General features: G+C 35.7%; 1 protein-coding gene and 1 pseudogene across 2 annotated transcripts in view; one reads left to right on the forward strand and one right to left on the reverse strand.

Annotated features, from left to right (window-relative positions):
* Window positions 1-26,126, forward strand: part of GTF2A1L (general transcription factor IIA subunit 1 like) — a 66,563-nt gene that overhangs the window by 24,878 nt on the left and 15,559 nt on the right. For both annotated transcript variants that reach the window (XM_023223825.2, XM_023223824.3), the window contains 3 exons: window positions 3,769-3,824; window positions 6,411-6,495; window positions 7,828-8,417. In XM_023223825.2, the coding sequence (XP_023079593.2) occupies window positions 3,769-3,824; window positions 6,411-6,495; window positions 7,828-8,417 (731 nt within the window). The remainder of the gene's footprint in view (window positions 1-3,768; window positions 3,825-6,410; window positions 6,496-7,827; window positions 8,418-26,126) is intronic.
* On the reverse strand, window positions 18,298-19,087 carry LOC111550409 (annotated as a pseudogene).

Genomic DNA, 26,126 nt, shown 5'->3' on the forward strand with positions numbered 1-26,126 from the left:
GAAGTCAAACTGTCCCTATTTGCAGATGACATGACTCTATATGTAGAAAACTCTATAGTCTTGGCCAAAAGCTCCTTCAGGTAATAAACAACTTCAGCAAAGTTTTAGGATACAAAAATCAATGTGCAAAAGTCACTAGCATTCCTATATATCAACAATAGCCAAGCTGAGAGGCAAACCAGGAGGGCAATTCCATTGCCACAAAAAGAATAAAACACCTAGCAATACAGCTAACCAGGGAGGTGAAAGATCTTTACAATAAGAATTACAAAACACTGCTCAAAGAAATCAGAGAAGACACAAACAAATGGGAAAACATCCCATGCTCATGGATAGGAAGAATCAATATTATTAAAATGGCCATACTACCTAAAACAATGTACAGATTCAATGCTATTCCTATCAAATTCCAATGAAATTCTTCACAGAACTGGAAAACACTATTTTAAAATTCATATGGAACTAACAAAGAGCGTGAATAGCCAAGGCAATCCTAAACAAAAAGGAAAAGCTGGAGGCATCACATTACCTGACTTAAAACTATACTACAGGGCCATGGTAACCAAAACAGCATGGTACAGGCACAAAAACAGATCCATAGACCAATGGAACAGAATAGACAGCCAGGAAGTAAGGCTGCGCATCTATAGCCATCTGACCTTTGACCAAGTCAACAAAAGTAAGCAATGGGGAAAGGACTGTCAATTCAATAAATGGTGCTGGGATAACTGGCTAGCCATATGCAGAAGACTGAAGCTGGACCCCTTTCTTATACCACATACAAAAATAAACTCAAGATGGATTAAAGACTTAAATATAAAACCCCAAACTGTAAAAATCGTAGAAAACAACCTAGGCAATACCATCTTGGATGTAGGAACAGGAAAAGATTTCATGACAAAGACACCAAAAGCAATCATAAGAAAAGCAAAAATTTACAAGTGAGATCTAATTAAACTTAAGAGTTTCTGCACAGTGAAACAAACTATCAACAGAGGAAGCAGCTTACAGAATGTGAGAAAATATTTGCAAACTATGCATCTGATAAAAGTCTAATATCCAGCATCTATAAGGAACTTAAATTTACAAGAGAAAAACAAACAGTCCCATTAAAAAGTGGGTAAAGGACATGAACAGATACTTTTCAAAAGAAGACATGCATGCAGCCAACAAGCATATGGAAAAAAGCTCAATATTACTGATCATTAGAGAAATGCAAATCAAAAACACAAGGAGATACCATCTCACACCAGTCCGAATGGCTATTGTTAAAAAGTAAAAAACTAATAGATACTGGTGAGGTTGCAGAGAAAAGGAAATACTTATATACTGTTGGTGGGAGTGTAAATTAGTTCAGCCATTGTGGAAAACAGTATGGCAATTCCTCAAAGAGCTAAAAGCAGAACTGCTATTTGACCCAGCAATCCCATTACTGGGTATATACTCAGAGGAATATAAAGCATTCTACCATAAAGACGCATGCGAATGTTCATTGCAGCATTTTTTCACAATAGCAAAGACGGAATAACCTAAATGCTTATCAGTGACAGATTGGATAAAGGGAGTGTGGTACATATATACCATGGATACTATGCAGACATAAAAAAGAATGAGATCATGTCTTTTGTGGGAACATGGATGAAGCTGGAGGCTATTATCTTCAACAAACTAATGCAGGAAAGACAACGAAATACTGCATGTTCTCACTTACAAGTGGGAGCTAGATGATGAGAACTCATGAACACAAGGAAACAACAGACACTGGGTCTACTTGAGGGTGGAGGGTGGGCGGGGGCAGAGGAGCAGAAAAGATAACTACTGGGTACTGGGCTTAATTCCTGGGTAATGAAATAATCTGTACAACAAACCCCTGTGACATGAATTTACCTGTGGAACAAACCTTCACATGTACCCCTGAACTTAAAAGTTAAAAAAATGTAGTATTTCTAGAACATATATGTGAAGATCAAAGTTATGACACTTTTAGTTTGAGTAAAAATACATACTCATTTAAAACTTACTTTGTTATTAAAACCATCTTGAATATTAAAATTTGTTTCACATACATTTAAAGGTATAACGTGAACATGTAAAAATAAGTTGTTATTTTTAGATGATTTATATGAGAGATTCAGTGCTACCTTGACTTACTAAGGACAATCTAGGTGTTTTGTTACGGATTTCCAAAGTACAGTGTGGTTGATCACAAGTTATTTTTAGATGTTCAATTATATAACTTGTTAGTTTAGTATCAAAATTAAGTAGGAGCTGCATGAAACTTCATTATAAAACTGTTCAATGCTTTTATTCCAATGTCTATAAAGAAACTTAAAAAACTCTCTTATAGTCCTGTTTGATTTATTTAAATATAGAGAATTATCTTACAGGATTTATTGCAAGTGTTTAAAAGAGGATGACTGTTGCTATTTTTTCTCAAGGAATTCGTTTAATTGCTTTAGACAATGTGTTAACAGATTTTTGTTTTCTCTCAGGCTATTACTTAAGCTGTAGCAGCTTAAGCTTTGCTCACTTCAGCTAATGAAGACTAAATACCATTGTGTTCCTGCCAGTTCAATTCTTTCTAATTTAGCTTTTCTAAGATAATGCCTGTTAATAAGCAAAGTCATAGATGAACAGAGGATAAAAACAATTCTGTGCTTCATTAACCATCAATCTGTAGCCTTTCTTCTGTTGTCTTAACGTGGAAGGAATGGTTAGTTTAAAAAAAAGTTAGCTTTTATGAGTTGTTTGTTTATGAGTTGTTTTATGTGATGGAGTGATTCTAATGTCAGGAACAGATCTTTGGGGCAATTTTCCTTAATGCAATATGTGAAAAACAAGCCATAATAAATATTACATTAACACATAAACATGCTAAAGTTTGTGTTTTTATTAAAGTTGAGGGAAAATGACATTCTAACAGCCATATTTAGTCATGTTTAGGTAAAATGAACCTTGAGTATCTAAGGTATATGATTACATTGATCAACTAAGATCCCTCTACTGTCGTTACTATTTTTTCTTTACACTTATTTTTAAATGATAGGTTACATTTACAACTAGCTGTCAGTCTTTGAGATGTATTATAAATGAAAGGCTGGTTAGCACAGAAAACTGGTAGATAATAAAGGAAAGATATATGGGATTGTAGCTCTAATGTAGGTCGAGTTGCCAATCTGGGGATTTGTTTTTAGCAGTTGTACCTGTTTTACTGCAGAGACTTGAGGAGACATGTTCTTATTCTTTTGTTCCTAAAACTATTCAGGTGTGCTTGCTTACTTGCCCAAAGTACTGTAAATAACTTTTCATAAAATAATGAATTGGAATTTATTTTGAACCTATACAATTTAGAATAGGTTTATGTTGTGTTACAAATTTATGCTCAATATTATAGTCTCTTGGAAATGTGCCTCTTTAATAAATATTACTTTTTCTCTCCAGTGAAGGGTTGTAAGAGAGATTTAGTGCTGCCTTGACTTACTAAGGACAATCCAGGTGTTTTGTTATGGATTTCCAAAGTACAATATGGTTGATTACAATGAGATATTTTCTTTCGGCACTTAAAGGAGTTTATTTGTAAAGTCTTTATCTGAAGTTGTTGCAAAAAATATGATTACTTTTTACTTCACTCGGAATCAGGAAGTTTAGAATTCACCATGGTTTAACCTGTTAGTGATAGAAAATATTTTTTAAAAATAAGCTATATTTAGTGATTTTATTAAACTGGTAAATTCTAATGAACGCATATTTATTTTGTTTTCTATGCAGCATCATTAGTTATTCCTGCTGGTAGAACTCTTCCAAGTTTTACCACAGCAGAACTGGTATGTAGCTTACTTAAAATATATTTTAAAAGATATGCCCCACTGTTAGTAAGTGGTGGCAAAATGCTGAACGTAGATGTAATTTCTTACCCTCCAGCTGAAAGTGAAAAAATGTGGCTGGGCGCGGTGGCTCACGCTTGTAATCCCAACACTTTGGGAGGCTGAGGCAGGTGGATCACTTGAGATCAGGAGTTTGAGACCAGCCTGGCCAACCTGGCGAAACCCTGTCTCAACTAAAAAGTACAAAAATTAGCCGGGCCTATTGGCGGGTACCTATAATCCCAGCTACTCAGGAGGCTGAGGCATGAAAATTGCTTGAACCTGGGAGGCGGAGGTTGCAGTGAGCCGAGATCATGCCATTGCACTCCAGCCTGGGTGACAAGAGCGAAATTCTGTCTCAAAGAAAAAAAAAACAAAAACAAAAAAAAAAGAAACAAAAGGTGTGGTAAAGAGTGGGGCGACAGAATAACATCTATAGCATAGATGTAATAAAACTCAGAAGTTTCAGAATTGACATTTTCTTGCCAAGTTTTCCTGTCTTTCAGAGAGGTCATTAACATCTTCCAAAACTATACCTATAAGGTTAGGAAATGTCTGAAGTTATGTTGTATGAGGTTTTAATACACTGTATCATGTTATATGCTTGTTACATCCTAAATAGATAATTTTGAGGGTTTTTTTTCTGATTTTTTTCCCCTCCAGAATGGAGCAACATCATAGTTTTTACTTTAATTAAACTGGAATATTTTTGTCATTTTGTACGTTTGTGAAGTATAGCTTGTTTATATTTTTCCCCTTAGTACTTGGAGGCAGAAGATAAATGTACACGTTAACATAGAAAACCAAGTAGTTTTTTGGGTAGAGAAGAATAGCAGCTTTTCACTTTTATCTTTCTTCCATAGTACTGAGAGTATATACTAACCGTTTTTAATTTTCTTTCTGCCCATAGGTTGCCTTTCTAGGGCAAATGCTTAGTAGGCTAGTTATTTCCATTTCTTCACTAAGAACAGCCAAACCACACACCTTAATAGGACTTTTGGAAAGAATGGTGCTGCTTTTGATAGGAGACCAATGAAAAAATACCTCTGCCTTTGGAATTCAAGGAAATATTTTTTTCCTGTTTAAATAAATAATAAGCTTATGTTAATAAAAAGTAAAAATAGGCTGAGCACAGTGGCTCACACCTGTAATCTCAGTGTTTTGGGAGACTGAGGTACTGGGCACCATAACAAGACTATATCGCTGCAGTTTTTTTTTTTTTTCTTTTGAGACAGAGTCTCACTCTGTCATCCAAGGCTGGAGTGCAGTGGCATGATCTTGGCTCACTGCAACCTCCGCCTCCCAGGTTCAGGTGATTCTTCTGCTTCAGCCTCCTGAGTAGCGAGATTACAGATGCCCACCACCATGCCCAACTAATTTTTTGTATTTTAGTTGAGACGGGGTTTCACCATGTTGGCCAGGGTGGTCTCAAACTCCTGACCTCAAGTGATCCACCCGCCTTGGCCTCCCAAAGTGCTGGGATTACAGGCGTGAGCCACCGTGCCCGGCCTGTACAAATTTTTTTTTAAAAAAATTAGCCGAGCATGGTGGTGTGTGCCTGTAGTCCTGGCTACTTGAGAGGCTGAGGCAGGAGGATCACTTGAGCCTAGGAATTGGAAGTTACAGTGAGTTATGACTGCACCACTGCTCTTCAGCCTGGGCCACAGAATGAAACCCTGTCTCTTAAAAGTAAAAAAGCAAAACATTTATAAATAAAAGAAAGAGCTCTGTAGTCTTATACTCCAAGAATAAACATTTTAACTGTTTGATGTTTATCCATCCAGACTTCTTTCATGAAAGCTATATTAGTTTTCAATGTAAAAAGTATGAATACTCTTTTGACTGTTACTGTAATTTCTGTTTCCTAATTTAGTAATATAGATGTACTGCTTTCAATTTCAGTTAGTACACATTGGCCTTAGTGGATGTAACACAGTTTAATTAACAAACTTTTGTTGGTGAACATTTAAATTATTTCCAGCATTTTTCTAATATAGTATTCCATTGGTTATGCTTGTATATATTTCTGTGTGTTTGTGTGATAATCAAGATAAATTTCTAAAAGTAGAATTCCTGGGTCAAAGATCATATGTATTTTCAATTTTGGTATATATATTGCAAAAATTACCCTCCAAAAGGATTGTGCCAATATATATTCATACAAACAGTGGTTTGAGGAAACCAATTTTTATCACATTCTCAACAACACTGGATGTTATCAATCTTTCAAATTTTTGCAGATCTGAGAATCAATGTCCCTGCAAAGCTATGTCTTGGGCAAGTTTTTTGAGTCAATGTTTATACTGTTCATTAGGACTTACTGACTTCATTGCTAATAACTGTAGAATAGGATTCCTCTTGATCCTTAGTGGGATGATCAATATCGAAAAACTGTTTTATTCAAAGAACTCAGCCCTAATGTTAAATGTTAAGTATTGTCAAACTATTGTCTAGAATCAGATTTTTTTGACTCCCTATGAGATCAGGGAAAAAAAGATACAAGTAAAGTCCTTTTCTAACTTTCTAATATAAATTTCTTATATCTAGGGTACTTCAAACTCCAGTGCAAACTTTACTTTTCCTGGTTATCCCGTTCATGTACCAGCAGGTGTGACACTACAGACTGTATCTGGTGAGAGTATATTCTAAGAATATTTTTGTTTTTAGCAGGTCCTATTTTTTGGACGTTAAGCTTCATGATTTTTTAATAGACTATATACCAGAAGTTATAAGAAATTTTAATAAAATAGATTTTAGAAGTAATGATAAATGGTGGTTTTTATTGTTACGGAGACAGTCTACCACAAAAGACACTGTACTAGGCCTATCCTGTATTTCATTCCCAGTTCTCTTTCCCAGCATTGTATAGGGGTTCTTTGATGTATTTTTTCTAATTCAAGTCAGTTATCTAAATTTTAACAAATACAAAATAAGGTAACTTACCTGCATTCCTGCTAGCTCTAATTACGGATTAACGATTAGGTTGATCAACCTTTGCCCCCTTTCTTATTAGAGATTGTGTGGTCTGATAGAACAAACAACAGTTTTGAGGTTAACCAGTCTCTGCTTTTCAGAGCACCATCTCTTGATTTTGAAGAGGATCATACCTCTTCTTTGGGTTGTTGTAAAGTTTAAGTAAAGCACCTAACTCAGTGCTCAAAAATAAGTCCTTTTTTTTTCCTTTTTTTTTTTTGAGACGGAGTCTCGCTCTGTCGCCCAGGCTAGAGTGCAATGACTTGATCTCGGCTCACTGCAAGCTCCGCCTCCCGGGTTCACGCCATTCTCCTGCCTCAGCCTCCTGAGTAGCTGGGACTACAGGTGCCCGCCACCATGCCCGTCTAATTTTTTGTATTTTTAGTACAGACGGGGTTTCACCATGTTAGCCAGAAGGTTCTCGATCTCCAGACCTTGTGATCCGGCCGCCTAGGCCTCCCAAAGTGCTGTGATTACAGGCATGAGCCACCGCGCCCAGCCTTTTTTTTTCTTTTATAGTGTTATTTTAAGAAAGGAGAAGAAATTTGATTACTTTTGAAATTATTAAACTCTCTTTTGGATAGCATTTTCTTGTTATATGGCATTTTAAATATATGAGGTTATATTTTACATGATTATGTTTGTTAAAATCCAGTTTTTGGTTGATAACATTAATTTATCAAACAATGGAAGAAGTTCATGGATTAAATATTGGTGGCCTTTTTGTATCTCAGAGTGTGACATATAAACAATTGTGGGAGAAGTCTGGAATTAAAGCAAAACATACATAATTAAAAAATAAGAATTTGTATATTGATTATAGAAAATCCAAAAATGTCTGAAGAATAAAAGAAAAACCCCTAGAGATAACCACCATTAACATATCAGTATATTTTTTTCCAGCCTGTTGTGGATGAGATTTTTTTTGTGATTGTTGTCAAAGGAAATTTTAATTCTATTATACTTACAAGTTTGTTTCCTCCTTTTTAAGGTCACCTTTATAAAGTCAATGTACCAATTATGGTGACACAGACTTCTGGAAGAGCAGGTATTCTTCAGCATCCAATTCAGCAAGTATTTCAACAGCTTGGCCAGCCTTCAGTAATACAAACTAGTGTTCCACAATTAAATCCATGCTGTCTTCAAGCAACTACTGAAAAATCACAGAGAATTGAAACTGTGCTACAGCAACCCACAGTTCTACCTTCTAGGCCAGTAGATAGGAAACACTTAGAAAACGCCACCAGTGATATACTTGTATCTCCTGGAAATGAGCATAAAATCGTGCCTGAAGCTTTGTTATGTCATCAGGAAAGTTCTCAGTATGTCAGTCTTCCAGGTGTTGTATTTTCTCCACAGGTGTCTCAAACAAATTCTAATGTGGAGTCAGTGCTCAGTGGTTCAGCTAGTATGACTCAAAATCTGCATGATAAGTCCCTCTCCACGAGCCCTCACGGGGCTCTGCACCAGCATGTGACTGATACTCAGCTTCATATTCTTAAAAATGGGATGTATGGATGTGAATCTGTAAAGCAACCAAGAAATATAGAGGAACCCAGCAACATACCTGTATCAGAGAAGGTATGGTTCTGTGTCCAACTTCTTGGTATCAGGGGACAGACAGTGGCCAGTGACTGGATATCCTGAGTATTTTCAAGCTATAATGTTAATCAGAATTATATATATTTTGTTTTGTTTTTTCCTTTAGAAGATTATTTCTTTTTTCTATTGATTAAAAAAATTTTTAATTGTGATAAAATACACGTAACTTAAAATTTACCAACTTAACCATTTTTAAATGTACAGATCAGTAGTGTTATATACATACACATGTGGTACAACCAAGAAGATTGTTTCTTTATTGTTGTTTTTAATATAACCATCAGTTCTTGAAATATTCATGCTTAGCATTTCTAAATTTTTCATTTCAATAGATGAATTAGAATACTTCTTTAGAGAAAATGCATTTGTTTTAAAAGGTAATCTATTTACCAGTCTCTTACATTGGGAAACTTGTTTTTTGTCTGCAGATAAAAATTAAAAGACCCAGAAATCCATACCAGTAGTTTATGGAATGTTTTGAGATAATTAATTATCAAATGTAATATACAAAAGAAGCCCACAAAGTATTTTTTTTCCTGCCCTACCTAATTTTTCTGAATTCTTATGTGGAAACTTTTCCCTACATGAGGGATTATGTTGCTAGTAATTTTGTTTCTCCCTGCCTACTAAAGTACTAGTTTCACTTAATTTCTTTTGGTATTTAAACTATGAAAAATTAGCTTCTAGTTAACTTTTGATACCAAAAATAGGTCTGAATTATTAATTTTCAAGGAATTAATAGTAATGGCAGAAAGATTCTTGGAGAATTTTGGATTATAAAAATTAAAAAAATTATATTCTTTTTACAAATATGAAATACATCTTGTGGCTAATTCTATTTATACAATTTAGGACATGTGAAAAATACTTAAAGGTTTTTGCTCCAGCTAATGGTTTAGCCATCATCCAGAGCCACTGTACAAGTCTGTAGCAATGGATAGTTAAGCACCACCTTAATATTTTATCTTCAAGATATTTAAATTTTGCTACTTAGGAAAAGATACAGGGCATAGTGAAAGCCCATGAACAAAGAAAATGACGATCAGAAACTATTTGACCTGTTTTATAATATTTCAGATATTTAATGAAACCTGTTCAAGATCTCTGAGCAAATCTGTTGTTAGTTTTGCTGTAAGTGTTCATATTAAAATGTTTTATTGAGTTTTTAAATTTTTTTATATAATATATAACATTTAGTAAATAAATGTAGGCTAAACTAATAATTATGAAACATTTGGTTTTGAGGTAAAACTAACTACAAATGCAAAATGTTTGTTTTCATCACTACTACTTTTGGAGGTACTTTTTGCCTGGATTCTGTGTGAACTTTGCAGATGTTTGGTGTGATGAGTCACGGACTTATTCTACTGTTATGTATTGTATGTCATCATGTCCTTTTTCTGATATGGGGAAATAGATTAGTTAAGGGATATTAATCAAGGATTGATTAGGGGTAGTGGTTGAGAACATAAGCTTTGAAACCACAGTAGGTTCAAATTCTAGGTTCACTACTTGCAAGCAAACTGTGTAACATTACTCACTGAAATTCAGTTTTAGTCTTTAAATTGGCCCTAATACCAACCTTGTAATTTTGAGAATTATCAGAGATAATATATATTGAGTATTTAAAGCTTCTGGCACCATAGTAAGCTTTAGATTAGCGCTATTATGCTTTATGAGCTTGTAATATATTGGGTAACTTTTCATGTAACTTGTTTGTTAGTTTTAAAAAAGGTCTATATCTAAAACACAAAAATCTAAACATATAAGAGTATATATAAAATGCTAATTTATTTATTATAAGTTACCTTTGAGATAGTAAGCAGTTTGGTAAGTTTATGCTGAACTAATTTTCAAAGACTTTACAAGCAGTTTTTCTTTTTATAAGTAGCTTAAAGCAAGTTATAATCAACTCTACTCATTTACTTTTCCTATATTGTAAACTACTGGACAGCTTATGGATCTATAGGTTTAAGAAGTAAGGATCTATGTGGGTTTAACATTCTGTTTCACAAAATATATTCTTGATAACTTTTGATTCTGCCCCTTGTAACTTCTGTTCTATTTTCTTTGTCTGAATTTGACTCTTCTGGGTACTTTAAAGATGGAATCATAAAATGTTTGCCCTTTTGTGACTGTCTTATTTCACTTAGCATAATGTTTTCAAGGTTAGTCCATATTGTAGCATGCGTCAGAATTTCATTCCTTTTTAAGGCTGAATTATGTGAGTTTGATAATTTTTAAATTTTGTAAATATTCCTGGAATCTGTTTCTTCTTCTCCACTCTTAGTGTCATTGCCCTAATTGTTTCTCATGTGGGATAATTTTATCTAACTAATTTATCAGTGTGTAGTCTCTTCTACCTCTTACTCTGCTCCTGCCAATCCATCCATCCTAGAGGTCAAAGGCCTAGGCTTCAGGGATCAGAATTGTTTTGAATCCCTTCTCTATTCCTTAATAGTTGTATGACTTAGATAAGTTACTCATTTGTAAAATAAAGATAATAGTATCTACCATATAATTGTGGTAGGATTAGTTAAGACAATCAATGTAAAGGGCTCAGCAGCACTGTGGTAAATGCTCAGTGCATGTTAGCACTCTCTTCCTGGTGGCTTCCAGAGATCTGTCCCAAATGCAGCCTGATTGTGTCTTTCTCCACTTAACACATCACTGACTGCCCTTCACCTATAATAAATAAACTTCAGGCATCTTAATATACATGCACAAAGCATATTACATGTTCTTTCTCTGCCAAAGTTTCCTATTTACTCTTCCTTCCTCACATGAATATTCTTTATTGGGAACTGGTAACTGTGAATGATTCTTGGTTTTTAACCTTGTTGTTTCCTACTTTTCTTTTTGCTTTTGTCATCCCTTCTATTTGATGCCTGGAGTTTCTTCCCACCATCCTTTCCTCTGGTTAATTCCTGCTTATTCATTACTTCCTTCAGAAATCTTCAGTACTTCTCCACCTAATTTTTCCTTCATTATTAAATTGGATGTAGCTCTTCTGTTTTGTCGCCTGAAGCATGTCTGTCGTAATGTAGTTCAAAGATATATTCATATGTTTTCTTTGCATTGACAGGTACATTTATCTTTGTATGTGCAGTAATCTAAGAATATATACACACTCGTGTATACTGGAGTATAAGCTTTTAAGGATGGGATCTAGAATTAGTTTATTTGGCTCAGTGGTTCTCAATCCTGGCTGAATGATAAAATCACTGGGCCATTAAAAGAAAGTGCAGGTCTACCCCAAGAGATTTAAATCTAATTGATCTGGAATGGGGTTCAGTCATCAATATTTAAGAGCTTCTGAAGTGATTGTAATATATAGTCAAGGCTAAGAACCACTGATGTAGCTCAAAATCAATGTATGAGTGAAAAATGGAGTGAGAGGATAAGAGAATATATAACTCCTAAGTGAGAGTTTTCATTTTTCTTCTAAGTCCGCACGTATTCCTCTAAAAGATAAAATGTCCTATCAATAATTATTTGACTTTATAATTCATTTAAATTGAGTAAATACTTTTTGAGTCTCTATATGCCATTATGAAATTAATATATCAAAGTCAGAGATATTTAAACCAGATATGTGACTTCTTCTTCATTATAAGAAGAAAGCCAATTTAACAAAATAATTTTTATATCTGTCAAAATATATTAAGATATATTTCATTCCAAATAAGAGTGAAGTAGCATGGGATGCTACTGTACATGGTCAGGTAATATATAATTATCCTTGTTACTATATTGTAATAGATTAAATTCCTGTTAAGAATAAAAGAAAATATGCCCTGCCATTACAATTATAGGCCACTGAATTTGACATAATTTAGGCTGAAAATGTGAAAAGAATGTGTATTGTAGCTTAGGCTTATCTTGTTTTATATTTATCCCCACATATGGGTATAAAGTTCTGCAAATTTTTACTAGCCATTGGAAAAATATGGTTCTTTCATTGGAGGGAAGCTTAAATGGCAAAGACTGGAAGCTGGATTTGGCAAACAAAGCTTTATCATGAAGCATCCTATTTACTCGCTTATTGTACTACCCAGTCATGGAAGCCACATACAATCAAAGACACCATGGTTAAGCTGAGACTATTGGACATTATTGAGCTGGTTTGTTTTAGAGCAGAGAAAAAAAAAAAAAAAAAAAACGGAAGCATTTCCTCTGTCAGATGACATCATCTGCATTAGAATTGTTGACATTTCTTTCAGGTTTGGCTGGAATTCATAGAAGTATCAGCAGCGACTTTCCTTTAACATTCAACAGGCTAAAAATACCAATATTTCTTTGGGCCGCCAACATCTGATTTTCATCATTATTTGTACATTGAGACAATCAAAGAATTTTTATGTTGTGAGCTTTTTTTTTTTTTTTTTTTTTTTTTAAATTGGAAACTGACATCTTTCTAATAATGAAAAGCTTGGCTAGTAAAATTTGGTACTCTACACCATTGGAGCTCCCAAGATGCTTGGCAAACATAGTTTTGCTGCTTTAGTAAAGAAAGCGTTGCTGTCTGTTTCAGCACATGGCATGCATTAGTGCTAAGACACGCCAATCATTCTAAAAGAAGTCTCATCTGCTGACATAAAACTCAAATATATTAGAGCAATGGTTTTGAATTATTGTGTTTCCCAAGACATTTATCAAACAATGTAGGCAGAATATTAAATTCTTCATGCAGAATTTTTCTGGCTTTTGAAAGTACAATGCTTGAAAGGACCCTTGCTTGTTCCTTGGGGAGACATTTACTATTTCTGAGAGGGAGCAAAAGCCCCCTTATAACAATTTGACCTAGAGGAGTTCATTGATGATCTATGTGGTGGATGTTTGGCTATATGAAACACTTAAATCTTTTCATGGTCCTGCGGTATCAATTATGGATGTTGCTGCACAACTCCTGGCTATTTTGGTCAAATTACCACTTCAGAAGAGATTGGAGTCAGATAATCGTGAATTTTTCAGTACCTGGTGGAAGTGCTTCTGAAGAAAAAAGTTGAGAATGATAACTATTTTGCTGTTAATGAAATTAAATTTTGATTTGTAATTTTAATCCTCTCCCAGAGTAAAGAGGGCCTCACTGATTGAAGGAAAATGGTATGAGGCTACATAAATTCAACTAGAAGAGTCCTGAAATCTTCAGTATTCCTTTATAAGCTTTTGCTCATCTGGCAAAGTAACACAGAAGCTCTGATTCATTTTTCAACAAAAGATCTTATGGTTTAAGGTTTTCAGTACTTGTTGCTATTAAAATGAAAAGCCAGGCTGGGCATGGTGGCTCCTGCCTATAATCCCAGCACTTTGGGAGGCTAAGGTGGATGAATCACTTGAGGTTAGGAGTTTGAGACCAGCCTGGTCAATGTGGTGAAACCTCATTTCTACTAAAAATATAAAAATTAGCAGAGTGTGGTGGCAGGCACCTGTAATCCCAGCTGCTCGGGAGCTAGGGCAAGAGAATCGCTGGAACCTGGGAGGCAGAGGTTGTGGTGAGCTAAGATCGTGCCACTGCTCTCCAGCCTGCGCAACAGAGCGAGACTCCATCTCAAACAAACAAACAAACAAACAAAAAAACCAATTTCAATGTGTGGCTTAGGCCTAGGACAAATCTTATACTAATTGACTTTATTATTATTATTTTTTACATATTTTTGAGATAGAGTCTCACTTTGTCACCCAGGCTGGAGTGCAGTAGCGCGATCTTGGCTCACTGCAACCCTCACCTCCCAGGTTCAAGAGATTCTCCTGCCTCAGCCTCTCAAGTAGCTGGGAGTAGAGGCCCACACCACCATGTCCAGCTAATTTTTGTATTTTCGGTAGACACGGGGGTTTCACCATGTTGGCCAGGCTGGTCGCAAACTAACTGGCTTTAAAATAACTCAAATTTAAAGAGGCATGATATATATACAATAAAATTCATCTTTTAAAAGGTAGTTTTTAGATGTACCATATGAATTTTGACAAACTGAAATTATACAACCCTACCTGAGATAGAGAATGTTTTCATTACCTCAGAGTTTCCTCACATGCCTTTGTAGTCAATACCTTCCTTCAGCCTCCAGTTCCTGGCGGTCACTCACTGATCTGTTTTCTTTTGGGATAGGTTTACGGTTTCCAGAATGTTAGACACAATCATGCAGCATGTATTTTTAGCACAATACATTTGAGATTCATCCATGTTGTTGCGTGTATGAGTACATTCCATTGTATGGTTATACCACATTTACTTACCAGTTTGACATTTGGGTTGTTTCCAGTTTTTGGTGTTTGTGAATAAAGCCCCTGAAAGGGCCAGGCGCTGGGTAATCCCAGCACTTTAGGCGACTGAGACGGTTGAATTATTTGACGTCAGGAATTCAAGACCAGCCTGGCCAACATGGCGAAACCCCATCTCTACTAAAAATATGAAAATTAGCTGGGCATGGTGGTACACGCCTGTAATCCCAGCTACTTGGGAGGCTGAGGCAGGAGAGATAATCGCTTGAACCCAGTGAGTTGATATCATGCTACTGTACTCTAGCCTGGGAGACAGAGTGAGACTCTGTCTCAAAAAAAAGAAAAAAAAAAAAAGTCCTGAAAACATTTATGTGTAGGTTTTGTATATGTAAATACCTAGGAGTGGGGTTGTTAGATAAGATGATAAATGTATGCTTATGAGAAACAGTCAAACTCATTTCCAAGGTGGCTGTATTTCTACCGGCAATGTATGGTGGAATTTTGCATTTCTACCAGCAATGTGTAAGATTTGTTGTTGGTACACCACATCCTTGGTAGTTAACCCTATCTTTTGGTAAGGAGAAGTTTTTAATTTTGATGAAGTCCAGTTTATTATTTTTATCTTTTGATTTCTTTTTCATGTGTCTTATCAAAGGCTGCAGAGATTTTCTTATACTTCTAAATATTGTATAGTTACAGGTTTTACATTTAGGCCTGTTGCCCAGGCTGGACTGCAGTGGCATGATCTCAGCTCATTGGGTTCAAGCGATTCTCCTGTCTCAGTCTCCCGAGAAGCTGGGATTACAGATGCCCACCACCATGCCTGGCTAATTTTTTGTATTTTTAGTAGAGGCAGGGTTTCACTATATTGGTCAGGCTGGCCTTGAACTCCTGATCTCAGGTGATTCACCTGCCTCAGCCTCCCAAAGTGCTGGGGAAACAGGCATGAGCCACCGTGCCTGGCCGGCTCATTTTTTTTTTACTATGGATATTCAATTGTTTCACCATCGTTTGTTAAAAAGACTGTCCTGTCTCACTGAGTTAGCTGTCTGTGCACATTAAGTATCTAAAGCACTTCACCTTTAGTGAAAATTATTACATCTGTGTTGGTTTATTACTGAAGGTTCATTCTGTTTCATTAATTCACGTGACTATCTTTTTGCTAGTACTACACTGTCTTGATTATTGTAACTTTATAGTAAATCAGAGAGTGTGAATTTCTCAAATTTGTTCTTTTTTCCAAATTGTTTGGGCTATTCTAATTCCTTTGTATTTCCATATAAATGTTAGGATGTGCTTGTCAGTTTCTAAAAAGAAAAGTTGCTAAGACTGATTTGGGTTGTGTTGAATCTGTAGATCAGTAAGGGGAATTGACGTCTTCACAATATTGAGTCTTCCAATTCAGGGGCATAAGTTTTTTTTTTTTTTTAATTTAGGTTTTTGACTTCTCTTACTAATGCTTTCTAGTTTTTAGCATATACATATTTTATATATTCTGTTATATTTTTATCTAAATATTTCATAGTTTTTGGTGCTATTATAAATGGTACCTAAAAATGCCATCAAGAACATTTTTTTTCCTTCATTTTGTTTTTATTATAGCATGTTTGCTTAATTTACAGCAAGCAGAAAATAAGCTGGGTCTTATTTTGATCCAAATATTGATGTTTTAAAGGTTGTACACAATATTTGTTAAAAAGAACATAAAAATATCTTTTTAGAAGCCTCTGTAAGAAAGAAAATATAAAGTTTAACCCTACAACTTTCCTCTTTGCTAGAACTGCAAACTACTGCTACAGTTTTAAATAGACTTTTTGTTGTTTAAACTATACATCCATGAAAATCTAAAAAAATTAGAGAAACGTGCATATAAATAATTGCGTGGCAGAACATGAACATTAACTACAAACAGTAAAGAAATGAAAGTTAGAAATACTATCAAATATACGAAGGTTCTAGAATCAATCCTTTAAAAACATTCCACAAACAGTATTTAAAATCCATCATTGTATTCTTTACAGGCAAAGCCTAGATTACTAAAACCAAAATTGAAAAAAATAATCCTCTAAAAGGAATTGCTTCTCCATAATTCTTACTTATATCTGTAAGCAAGCAATCTAAGATTTCTAACGATGCTAGCTTTTTATTCTGAAATGAAATTGGACATGTCAAGTCACTTTTGTCTCCAAAACGATCTTTCAGAGAAATACTAGAAATTATAAATGGTTAAGGGTATTACTTCATTTTTAGTCAGGTACTACACTGATAATCAAAAGCTCAGAAGACGTAACTCTTGCTTACGACTGACTAATCCTTTTTCCCAAATTATTTTAAATTTTATGGTACCACAGAATCACCTAGAATGAGTGTTGTCTTTCAACTTGCCTCTTATTAAATAAACTGAGGTGTGAAAAGCAGGCCTCCCTCATAAAGAGGCAGACAAATTTTGATACAAATGCATGAGCCAAGTGCTGTAAGCATCAAACTTTCAGTTCTTTTACACTATGCGCACACACACACGAAACCTGCTTGGAAACAATTGCTTCTAATAGCAGTAAGAAAACTAAGCAAGATTATGGTCAACAACGTTCCTTAAACTTTGAAATAACTACGTAAGAATATTCCTTTCTCCTTAAAATTATTTTTGCCATCATCGACCTGCTCAATTTTAAGGTGAGTTTTTGTGTTTTCTGTGTTCCAAATCTTCATAGGAATGAGAAAAAAAGCAGTCAAGCCTCCATGTTTCAGTCAAGAACTCAATTACCCAGCTGGTATCATTCCCCAAGACAGTGGGGTTAACAAAAGAACTAATCCATGCTGCATCAAAAATAATTATTATTGGTCTAGACATCTTTTTTTTTTTTTTTTTTTTTTTGAGATAGAGTCTCACTCTGTTGCCCAGGCTGGAGTGCAGTGGCATGATTTTGGCTCACTGCAACTTCCACCTCCTGGATTCAAGCGATTCTCTTGCCTCAGCCTCCTGAGTAGCTGAGGTTACAGGTATGCGCCACCATGCCTGGCCAATTTTTGTATTTTTAGTAGAGACAGGGTTTCACCATGTTGGTTAGGCTGGTCTCGAACTCCTGACTTCATGATCCACCCACCTTGGCTTCCCAAAGTGCTGGGATTACAGGTGTGAGCCACCGTGCCTGGCTGGGCCTAGACATCTTGACAAGACATAAAGGTCCACCCTGAACCTAAATGTGTCTGAGCAGTCAGTGTTGTATTGTGGCTACTATTTCACTTTTGTATCATTCTATCTTATTAGCAAGCTACATTTCTAGGTTAACAGTTCTACCAAATATGAATATGAAAGTTTATTTTTAATGAGACAATATTGCAAATTGTGGCCAACCAACATCTTTTCACCAAATACTTCAAGCATAAAAAATGAGAATCTTTACAAAAACGTATAGAGACACCACAAATTGGTAGCTGCCCATAACATTAGACAAACTGGACTCTTAAGAGTGGCTTCTCAACAGCATATCATTTAATTATAACTGTTGCCTGGTACAGGGAAAACTAACAAGTGTTTTTAAAGCATCATTGCAACATTGTATTCCTGATAATTTAAGTAAACCAAACTATGAGTAAATGAATGATACATGCCTAAAAATGAGCATGGTCTATACTATCAGTGGCCACTGGAGTTAGGACTAGTCCAAGACCTTGATCTAGATTTTGACCTAGACCTAGACTGTGATCTTGACTGAGATTTGGATCTAAGTGATTCTTTTTTCCTTGATTCCTTTTCATATCTTGAGCCAGACTTATAATGTGTTTTGGAATCTGTTTTTAGAGGTGCCTCTAGTTTTGGTGTAAGATGCAGACCTAGAACATGATTTAGCCTTCATTTCTTTCTTGGGCTGGGACTTGGACCGTGATCTTGAATTGGATTTTGATCTGGAAAAAGATCGATTTCAGTGCTTGAATCTGTCATTGTAGGAATGGCTTCTGCTACGCCGTGGTCTTCCAGTCCGTCTACTGTTTCTAGGACGATACGATCTTCTATAGTTGTAATCAAAAGACCAACTTCTTGATCTCCTCCTTTCATAACTTCGGCTTCTAGAATGCCTGTATCTGTCATAATCATCATAGCGTGAAGAACTGTACACATTCCTCTCTTCCTTGGCTTTCATCTGATTTGGTGTCTTTCGATCCCCCTGGGCAAACTGTATTTCAGTCTGCTGTCCACAAATCCACTTTCTGTCCAAATTATGTAAAGCGTCTTCAGCATCATGAACATCCTCAAATTGTACATGAGCAAATCCTCTTGGATGGCGAGTGTAGAAATCAAGTGGAGCATACACATCAACTATAGGACCATAATGACCAAATTCATGCCGCAGGTCTTCAGACCTGGTGTCCTCGGCCACGTTCCTGAAGAACAGAGACGTGTTGAGGGGACGCAGGCAGCGAGACATGGTGGCGGCGTGTCTCCGCCGGACACACTAACGGGCTCAGCAAACCGTGCGTGCCAAGACCATTTTTATTCTTCTTTTAAGCTTCATTTGCATTGCATTTTTAAAAATATATTTTTAATTAATTAATTTATTAGTTTGTGGAGACAGAGTCTCATTATGTTATCCAGGTTGGTCTCGAATGTCTGGCCTGAAGGACTTGTCTCACTTTGGCTTCCCGAAGTGCTGGGATTACAGATATACGAGCCACTGGGCCCAGCCTAAAATACATTTTTTAAAAGGTAGAAAAAACTAAAAATTTCTAACGCATTTGCAGTATGTTGCCACGGTGTTTTAAAAAGAGGTTGTGCCGATTTTTCCTGCCACCAGTACTTTGATCAGTTTTGCCACATAGTTGACACTGTATCACTACAGACTTTCACAAATTTGATTTTTCTTTCATGCTAAAATACATGTACAATTAACCATTTCACTATTTTATTTTTAAATTATTTTTACAATTTTTAACTGTGTAGCTTAGTGACAGTAAGTATATTCACATTGTTGTGCAGCTATCACCACCACCCGTCTCTAGAAATTTTTCATCTTCTCAAACTCCACGCCCATTAAACATCAACTCCCCATTTCTCACTCTCCCAGTCCCTGACAAACAACCATTCTACTTTCTGTCTCTATAAATTTGACTACTTTAGTTACCTCATATAAGTGGAATCAGACAGTATTTGCCCTTCTTCATTTAGCATAATGTCTCAGGGTTCTTCCATGTTGTAGCATGTGTCAGAACTTACTTCCTTTTTAAGGCTGAATAATATCCCATTGTATGCATATATTGCATTTTGTTTATTCATTCAGGTGTCTGTGGATACTTGGGTTGCTTCCAGCTTTTGACTGTTGCGAATAATGCTGCCATAAACATGGTGTACAAATATCTCTTCAAATCCCTGGCTTTAATTTTTTTGGATATATATGGAGAAATGGAGCTGCAAAATCATATGACAGTTCTACTTTTAATCTTATTAGGAACTGCCATACAGTTTCCATAGAGGCTGCACCATTTTACATTCTCAACAGTAGTGTACAAGCATCTGATTTCTCCACATCCCCACCAACACTTACTTTCTGTTGTTGTTGTTTTTTTTTTCTTAAATAATTGCTACCCTAAGGGATTTGAAGTGGTATCTTGTAGTTTTGATATGTATTTCCTTAATGATTAGTGATGTTGAACATTGTTTTATGTGCTTCTGGCCATTTGTATATGTTCTTTGGAGAGAAGTCTATTCAAGTCCTTTGCCCATTTTTTTTTTAATTGGACTGTTTGCTTTGTTGTTGTTGAGTTATAGTTCTTTATGTATCCTGGATATTCACCTCTTATTAGATGTATGATTTGCAAATATTGTCTCCCATTTCATGGGTCACCTTTACTCTGTGTTAATAGTGTCTTTTGAGCACAAAAGTTTTTGATTTTGGTGAAGTCCATTTTATCTATTTTTTTCTTTTGTTACCTATGCTTTTGGTGTCATATCCAGTAAATTATTTTCAAATCCAATGTCATGAAATTTTCACCATGTGTTTTCTTCTAAGAGCTTTATAGTTTTAGTTCTTACGTTTACCTCTTTGATCCATTTTGAGTTAATTTTTGTAGATGGTGTAAATTTAGGGTTCAACTCCATTATTTTCAATGTGGTCCTAGTTTTCCCAAAATGATTTGTTGAAAAGACTGTCCATTCCACATTGAATGGTCTTGTTACCCTTCTGGAAAATTGACCTTTTATGTAAGGGTTTGTTGCTGGGATCTTTACTCCATTGGTATATACACCTGTCTTTACATTAATAACACACTGGTTTGATTTTTAAATTTTTATTATTTATCATTTCAACTTTCATTTAAGATTCAGGGAGTACATGTGCAAGGTTTGTGACATAGGTATATTGCATCATGCTGAGGTTTGGGGTGTGATTGATCCTGTCATCCAGTTACTGTGCATAGTACCCAAAATAGTTCTTCAGCCCTTGCTCCCACTTCTTCTCCCTTTTTGGAGTCCCCAATGTCTATTATTTCCACCACTGTGTCTGTATGTGCTGAATATTTAACTCCTAATTTATAAGTGACGACATCTCATATATGGTTTTCTCTTCATGTGTTAATTCACTTAGGATAATGGCACTCAGCAGTATGCATGTTGCTGCAAAGAACATGATTCCCCCCCCCCCCCCCGCCCTTTTTTTTTGTGGCTGCATAGCATTCCATGGTATACATGTAACACATTTTCTTTATTCAGTCCACCATGTATGGGCACCTGGGCTGATTCCATGTCTTTGCTATTGTGAATAGTACATCTGTAAACAGAGATAATTTTAGTTTAGTTTTTCCTTTCTAATTTTGATGTCTTTTATTTCTTTTACTTGCCTAATTGTCCTAGCTAGTCCTTTTTTTTTTATTACTGTGTTGATTAGAAGTGGTGAAAGTATTTGTCTTTTCCTTCTTTCTAATCTTAGAGAAGAGATTTCAGGGATTTACCATTCAGTATGATTGTTTTTTTTATGTTGAACTATCCTTGCATCCCAGGAATAAATCTCATTTGGCCATGATGTAGGATTCTTATAATGTGCTATTATATCTATTTGCCAGTATTTTGTTGAGGATTTTTACATGAATATTCATCAGAAGTATTGGTCTGTCATTTTTATGTTTTGTCTTTGTCTGGCTTTGGTATCAGGGTAATGCTGGCCTCATAAGTTTGGAGATATTTTGTTCTTCCATTTTTTGGAAGAGTTTGAGGGTGATTGGTATTCATCTTTAAATGTTTGGTATAATTTTCTAGTGAAGCCATTTGGTTCTGGATTTTTCTTTGTAGGTAGGGTTTTGATTACTTATTCAGTCTACTTTCCAATCAATATACTTACTAAGATTTTCTATTCTGATTCAGTCTAGATTGTGTATTTCTAGGAATTTGTTAATTTTTAAAATAGATTATCTGATTTGTTGTGGTGTAAGTGTTCATAGTTTTCTCTTAAAGTTCTTTATATTTCTGTAAAATTGGTAATGATGTCCCCTCTTTTATTTATAATTTTATTATTATTATTATTATTATTATTATTATTGAAACAGTCTCTGTTGCCCAGGCTGAAGTGCGGCGGTGTGATCCCGGCTCACTGCAACCTCTGCCTCCTGAGTTCAAATGATTCTTGTGCCTCAGCCTCCTGAGTAGCTGGGATTGCAGGTGTGCTCTACTATGCCCAGCTAATTTTTGTATTTTTAGTAGAGATGGGGTTTTGCCATGCTGGCCAGGCTGGTCTCCATCTCCTGGACTCAAGTGATCCACCTGCCTCAGCCTCTCAGAGTGCTGTGATTACAGGCGTGAGCCACCGTGGCCGACCCTCACTGATAATTTTAGTTGAGTCTTCTCTTCTTCTTATCAGTCTAGTTATAAAAGTTTATCAATTTTTTTGATCTTTTTGAAGAAGCAACTCTTGGTTTTGTTGATTTTTCTCTATTGTTTCTCATTTCTATGTTTTCTTTTTCTCTAACATTATTATTTATTTCATTCTGCTAGCTTTAGGTTTGATTTGTTCTTTCCTTTATAGTTTTTTAAGATGTAAAGTTAAACTGTTAATTTGAGATTGATCTTTTAAAATGTAAGCATTTATAGGTATACATTTCCCTCCCCATTGTTTTCACTTCATCCCCAGACTTTTTTTTTTTTTTTTTTTTTGAGACAGAGTTTCACTCTGTTGCCAGGGCTGTAGTGCAGTGGCACAATCTTGGCTCAGTGCAACCTCTGCCTTTGGGTTCAGGTGATTCTCCTGCCTCAGCCTCCTGAGTAGCTGGGATTACAGGCACCCACCACCACTCCTGGCTAATATTTGTAGTTCTAGTAGAGACAGGGTTTCACCATATTGGCCAGTCTGATCTCGAACTCCTGACTTCAAGTAATCCGCCTGCCTCAGCCTCCCAAAGTGCTGGGATTACAAGTGTGGACCACTGCACCCGGCTTGTTGCATATATTTAGGAGATCTAATGTTTGGTGCACATGTATTTATAATTGTTATATCTTCTTGGTAAATTGATTCTTTTTTCATTATGTAATTAAAAAAATTTTTTTTTCCTTTTTAAATAACAGTTTTTGACCTAGAATCCATTTTTTCTAGTGGTAACATAACCATTGCAGCTCTATTGGTTATCATTTGCATGGAATTTATTTTTCTATCTTTTCACTTTCAGCCTATTCATGTCCTAGATATTTAATCTCTTATAGAGAGCATATAGTTGGATCTTGTATTTTATCCATTCTCCTAGACTACGTCTTTTGATTGGGGAATTTAATTCATTTGCATTTACAGTAATTACTAATTGGAAAGAACTAACTCTTGCTGTTTTGCTGTTTTCTATATGTATTTAGGTTTTCTGTGATTTCCTCCTTTGTTACCTTCCTTTGTGTATAATTGATTTTTGGTTTCCCTTCTCATTTCCTTTGTGAACATTCTACAGATATTTTCTTTGTGGTTGCCATGGGCATTACATGTAATATTTTAGGCTTGTAATAATCTCTTTTAATCAGATACCCACTTAAATTCAATCACATACAAAAAGTTTACTCCTTTACAACTTTGCCCTCCCCCACTTTGTCTTATTGTTGTTACAGATTACTTTTTTAATATATTATTTACCCATTAACATAGTTTTTTATGCTTTTGTCTTTCAAATGATGTAGAAGAATAAAATCAATTATAAACTAAAATTATGTTAACACTGATTTTTGTATTTGTCCATCTATTTGCCTTTACCAGATAATTTTACATTTTATGTAGCTTCAAGTTACTATCTAGCATCTATTCATTTTAATTTAAAGGACTCCTTTTAATATTTCTTGTAGGGAAAATCTAATGATAATGAATTCCCTTGGTTTTTATCTAGGAATGTCTTAATTTATCTTTCATTTTTTAAAGGATGGTAAGGCAGAATTTATTCAAGGAGATCCATGGCAATAGGAACTACTCTAGCTGGGTTTTGCAGTGGGAGAGAGAGACTGGAAGCAGCTCCCTCCCTTATTTTTGAAAAATAATTTTGCCAGATACAGAAATCTTGGTTGATTTTTTTTAAAAAAAACACTTTAAATATGTCATCCCACTGCCTTATGGTCTTCAAACTTCTGCTGAGGAATCTACCAGAACACTTAATGGGGATTTCTTATACGTAGGTGAGTTGCTTTTCTCTTGATGCTTTAAAGGTATATAATTTTTAAAATTTATTTCCAACTACCACGTGTTCTCACTTATGAGTGCGAGCTAAACAACAAGAACACATGGATACTAGGAGGGGAACAATGAACATGGGAATAATTGAGGGTGGAGTATGGGAGGAGGGAGAGGATCAGAAAAAATACCTATTGAGTACTGTGCTTATTACCTGGGTGATGAAATTATCTGTAAACTAAACCCCCATGACACATAGTTTACCTACATAACAAACTTGTACGTATACCCCTGAACCTAAAGTAAAAGTTAAAAAAAAAAAAAAAAGAGAAGTTCCATTTAGGAAAGAGGTCTCCCTTGTAGATGTATTAAAATATTACACATTCTAAACTGAAACTTGGCTGGGCATAGTGGCTCATGGCTGTAATCCCAGCACATTGGGAGGCTGAAGAAGGAGGATTGCTTGAGTCCAGGAGTTCAAGACCAGCCTGGGCAATATGGCAAAACCCCATCAATATAAAAAATACAAAAAAATTAGCTGGGCATGGTGCTGCCCTCCTGCACTTCCAGCTACTCGGGAGACTGAGGTGGGAGGATTGCTTGAGTCCAGGAGGTCAAGGCTGCAGTGAACTGAGATTGGGCCACTGCATTTAAGCCTGGGCAATAGAGTAAGATCCTATCTCAATCAGTCAATCAAAACTGAAACTTAATCCTTCAAATACGTTTATTTTACTTGTCCTAAAACAATCTGCCTACAAGTATTAAAGTATAAAACATTGTTATTTTCCCATTTTGAGATCTCTAATGTAAAAATGGATTTTATGAAAATAATTTTTTAAAACATAAAATGCTGTATAATAAACATTTTAAAAATTATTTTTATTTGTATATTTTGAGACAGCGTCTTGCTGTGTTGCCCAGGCTGGAGAGCAGTGGCAGGTCATAGCTCACGGCAGCCCTGATCTCCCAGGCTCAAGTGATTTTCCTGCCTCAGCCTCCTGAGTAGCTGGGACTGTAGGTACACAACACTATACCTGGGTAATTTTTAAACATTTTTATTTTTAGTAGAGATAAGTTTGGTCTTGAACTCCTGAACTCAAGCGATCCTTTTGTCTTGTCCTCCCAAAGTGCTGGGATTACAGGCATAAGCCACCACACCTGGTCTAAAGGTAGTGTTTTAAAATTTCAATTTCTAATTGTTTATTGCTACTATATAGACATGCAGTTGAATTTTGTAAATTGACCTAATATCCTGTGACCTTATTAAACCCACTTAATAATTTTAGTAGTTGTTTTGTAGACCCTTTGGGGTCGGGAGCAGTGGCTCACGCCTGTAATCCCAGCACTTTGGGAGGCTGAGGCGGGTGGATCACAAGGTCAGGAGATAGAGACCATCCTGGCTAACATGGTGAAACCCTGTCTCTACTAAAAATACAAAAAACTAGCTGGGCGTGGTGGTGAGCGCTTGTAGTCCCAGCCACTCGGGAGGCTGAGGCAGGAGAATGTCATGAACCTGGGAGGCAGAGCTTGCAGTGAGCGGAGACCGCACCACTGCACTCCAGCCTGGGTGACAGAGCCAGACTCCATCTCAAAAAAAAAAAAAAAATAGCATAAATTTAATGCTATAAATTTCTCTAGGCACTGCTTTGGGTACATCTCAAAAGTTCGGACATTATGTTATATATATATATGTTTATAAAGTATATATATCAATATGGGTGTATATATATATTTCTTCCCATAGCTTTTTTTTTCTTAGCTTATTGCACTGATTTAGGACTTCCGGTACAAAATTAAATAAGAGTGCTGAGAGCAGAAATCTCGTTCCTGATTTTAAGGGGAAACCATT

The sequence above is a fragment of the Piliocolobus tephrosceles genome, chromosome 15, assembly GCF_002776525.5.
Source record: "Piliocolobus tephrosceles isolate RC106 chromosome 15, ASM277652v3, whole genome shotgun sequence".
NCBI classification, from domain to species: Eukaryota; Metazoa; Chordata; class Mammalia; order Primates; family Cercopithecidae; genus Piliocolobus; species Piliocolobus tephrosceles.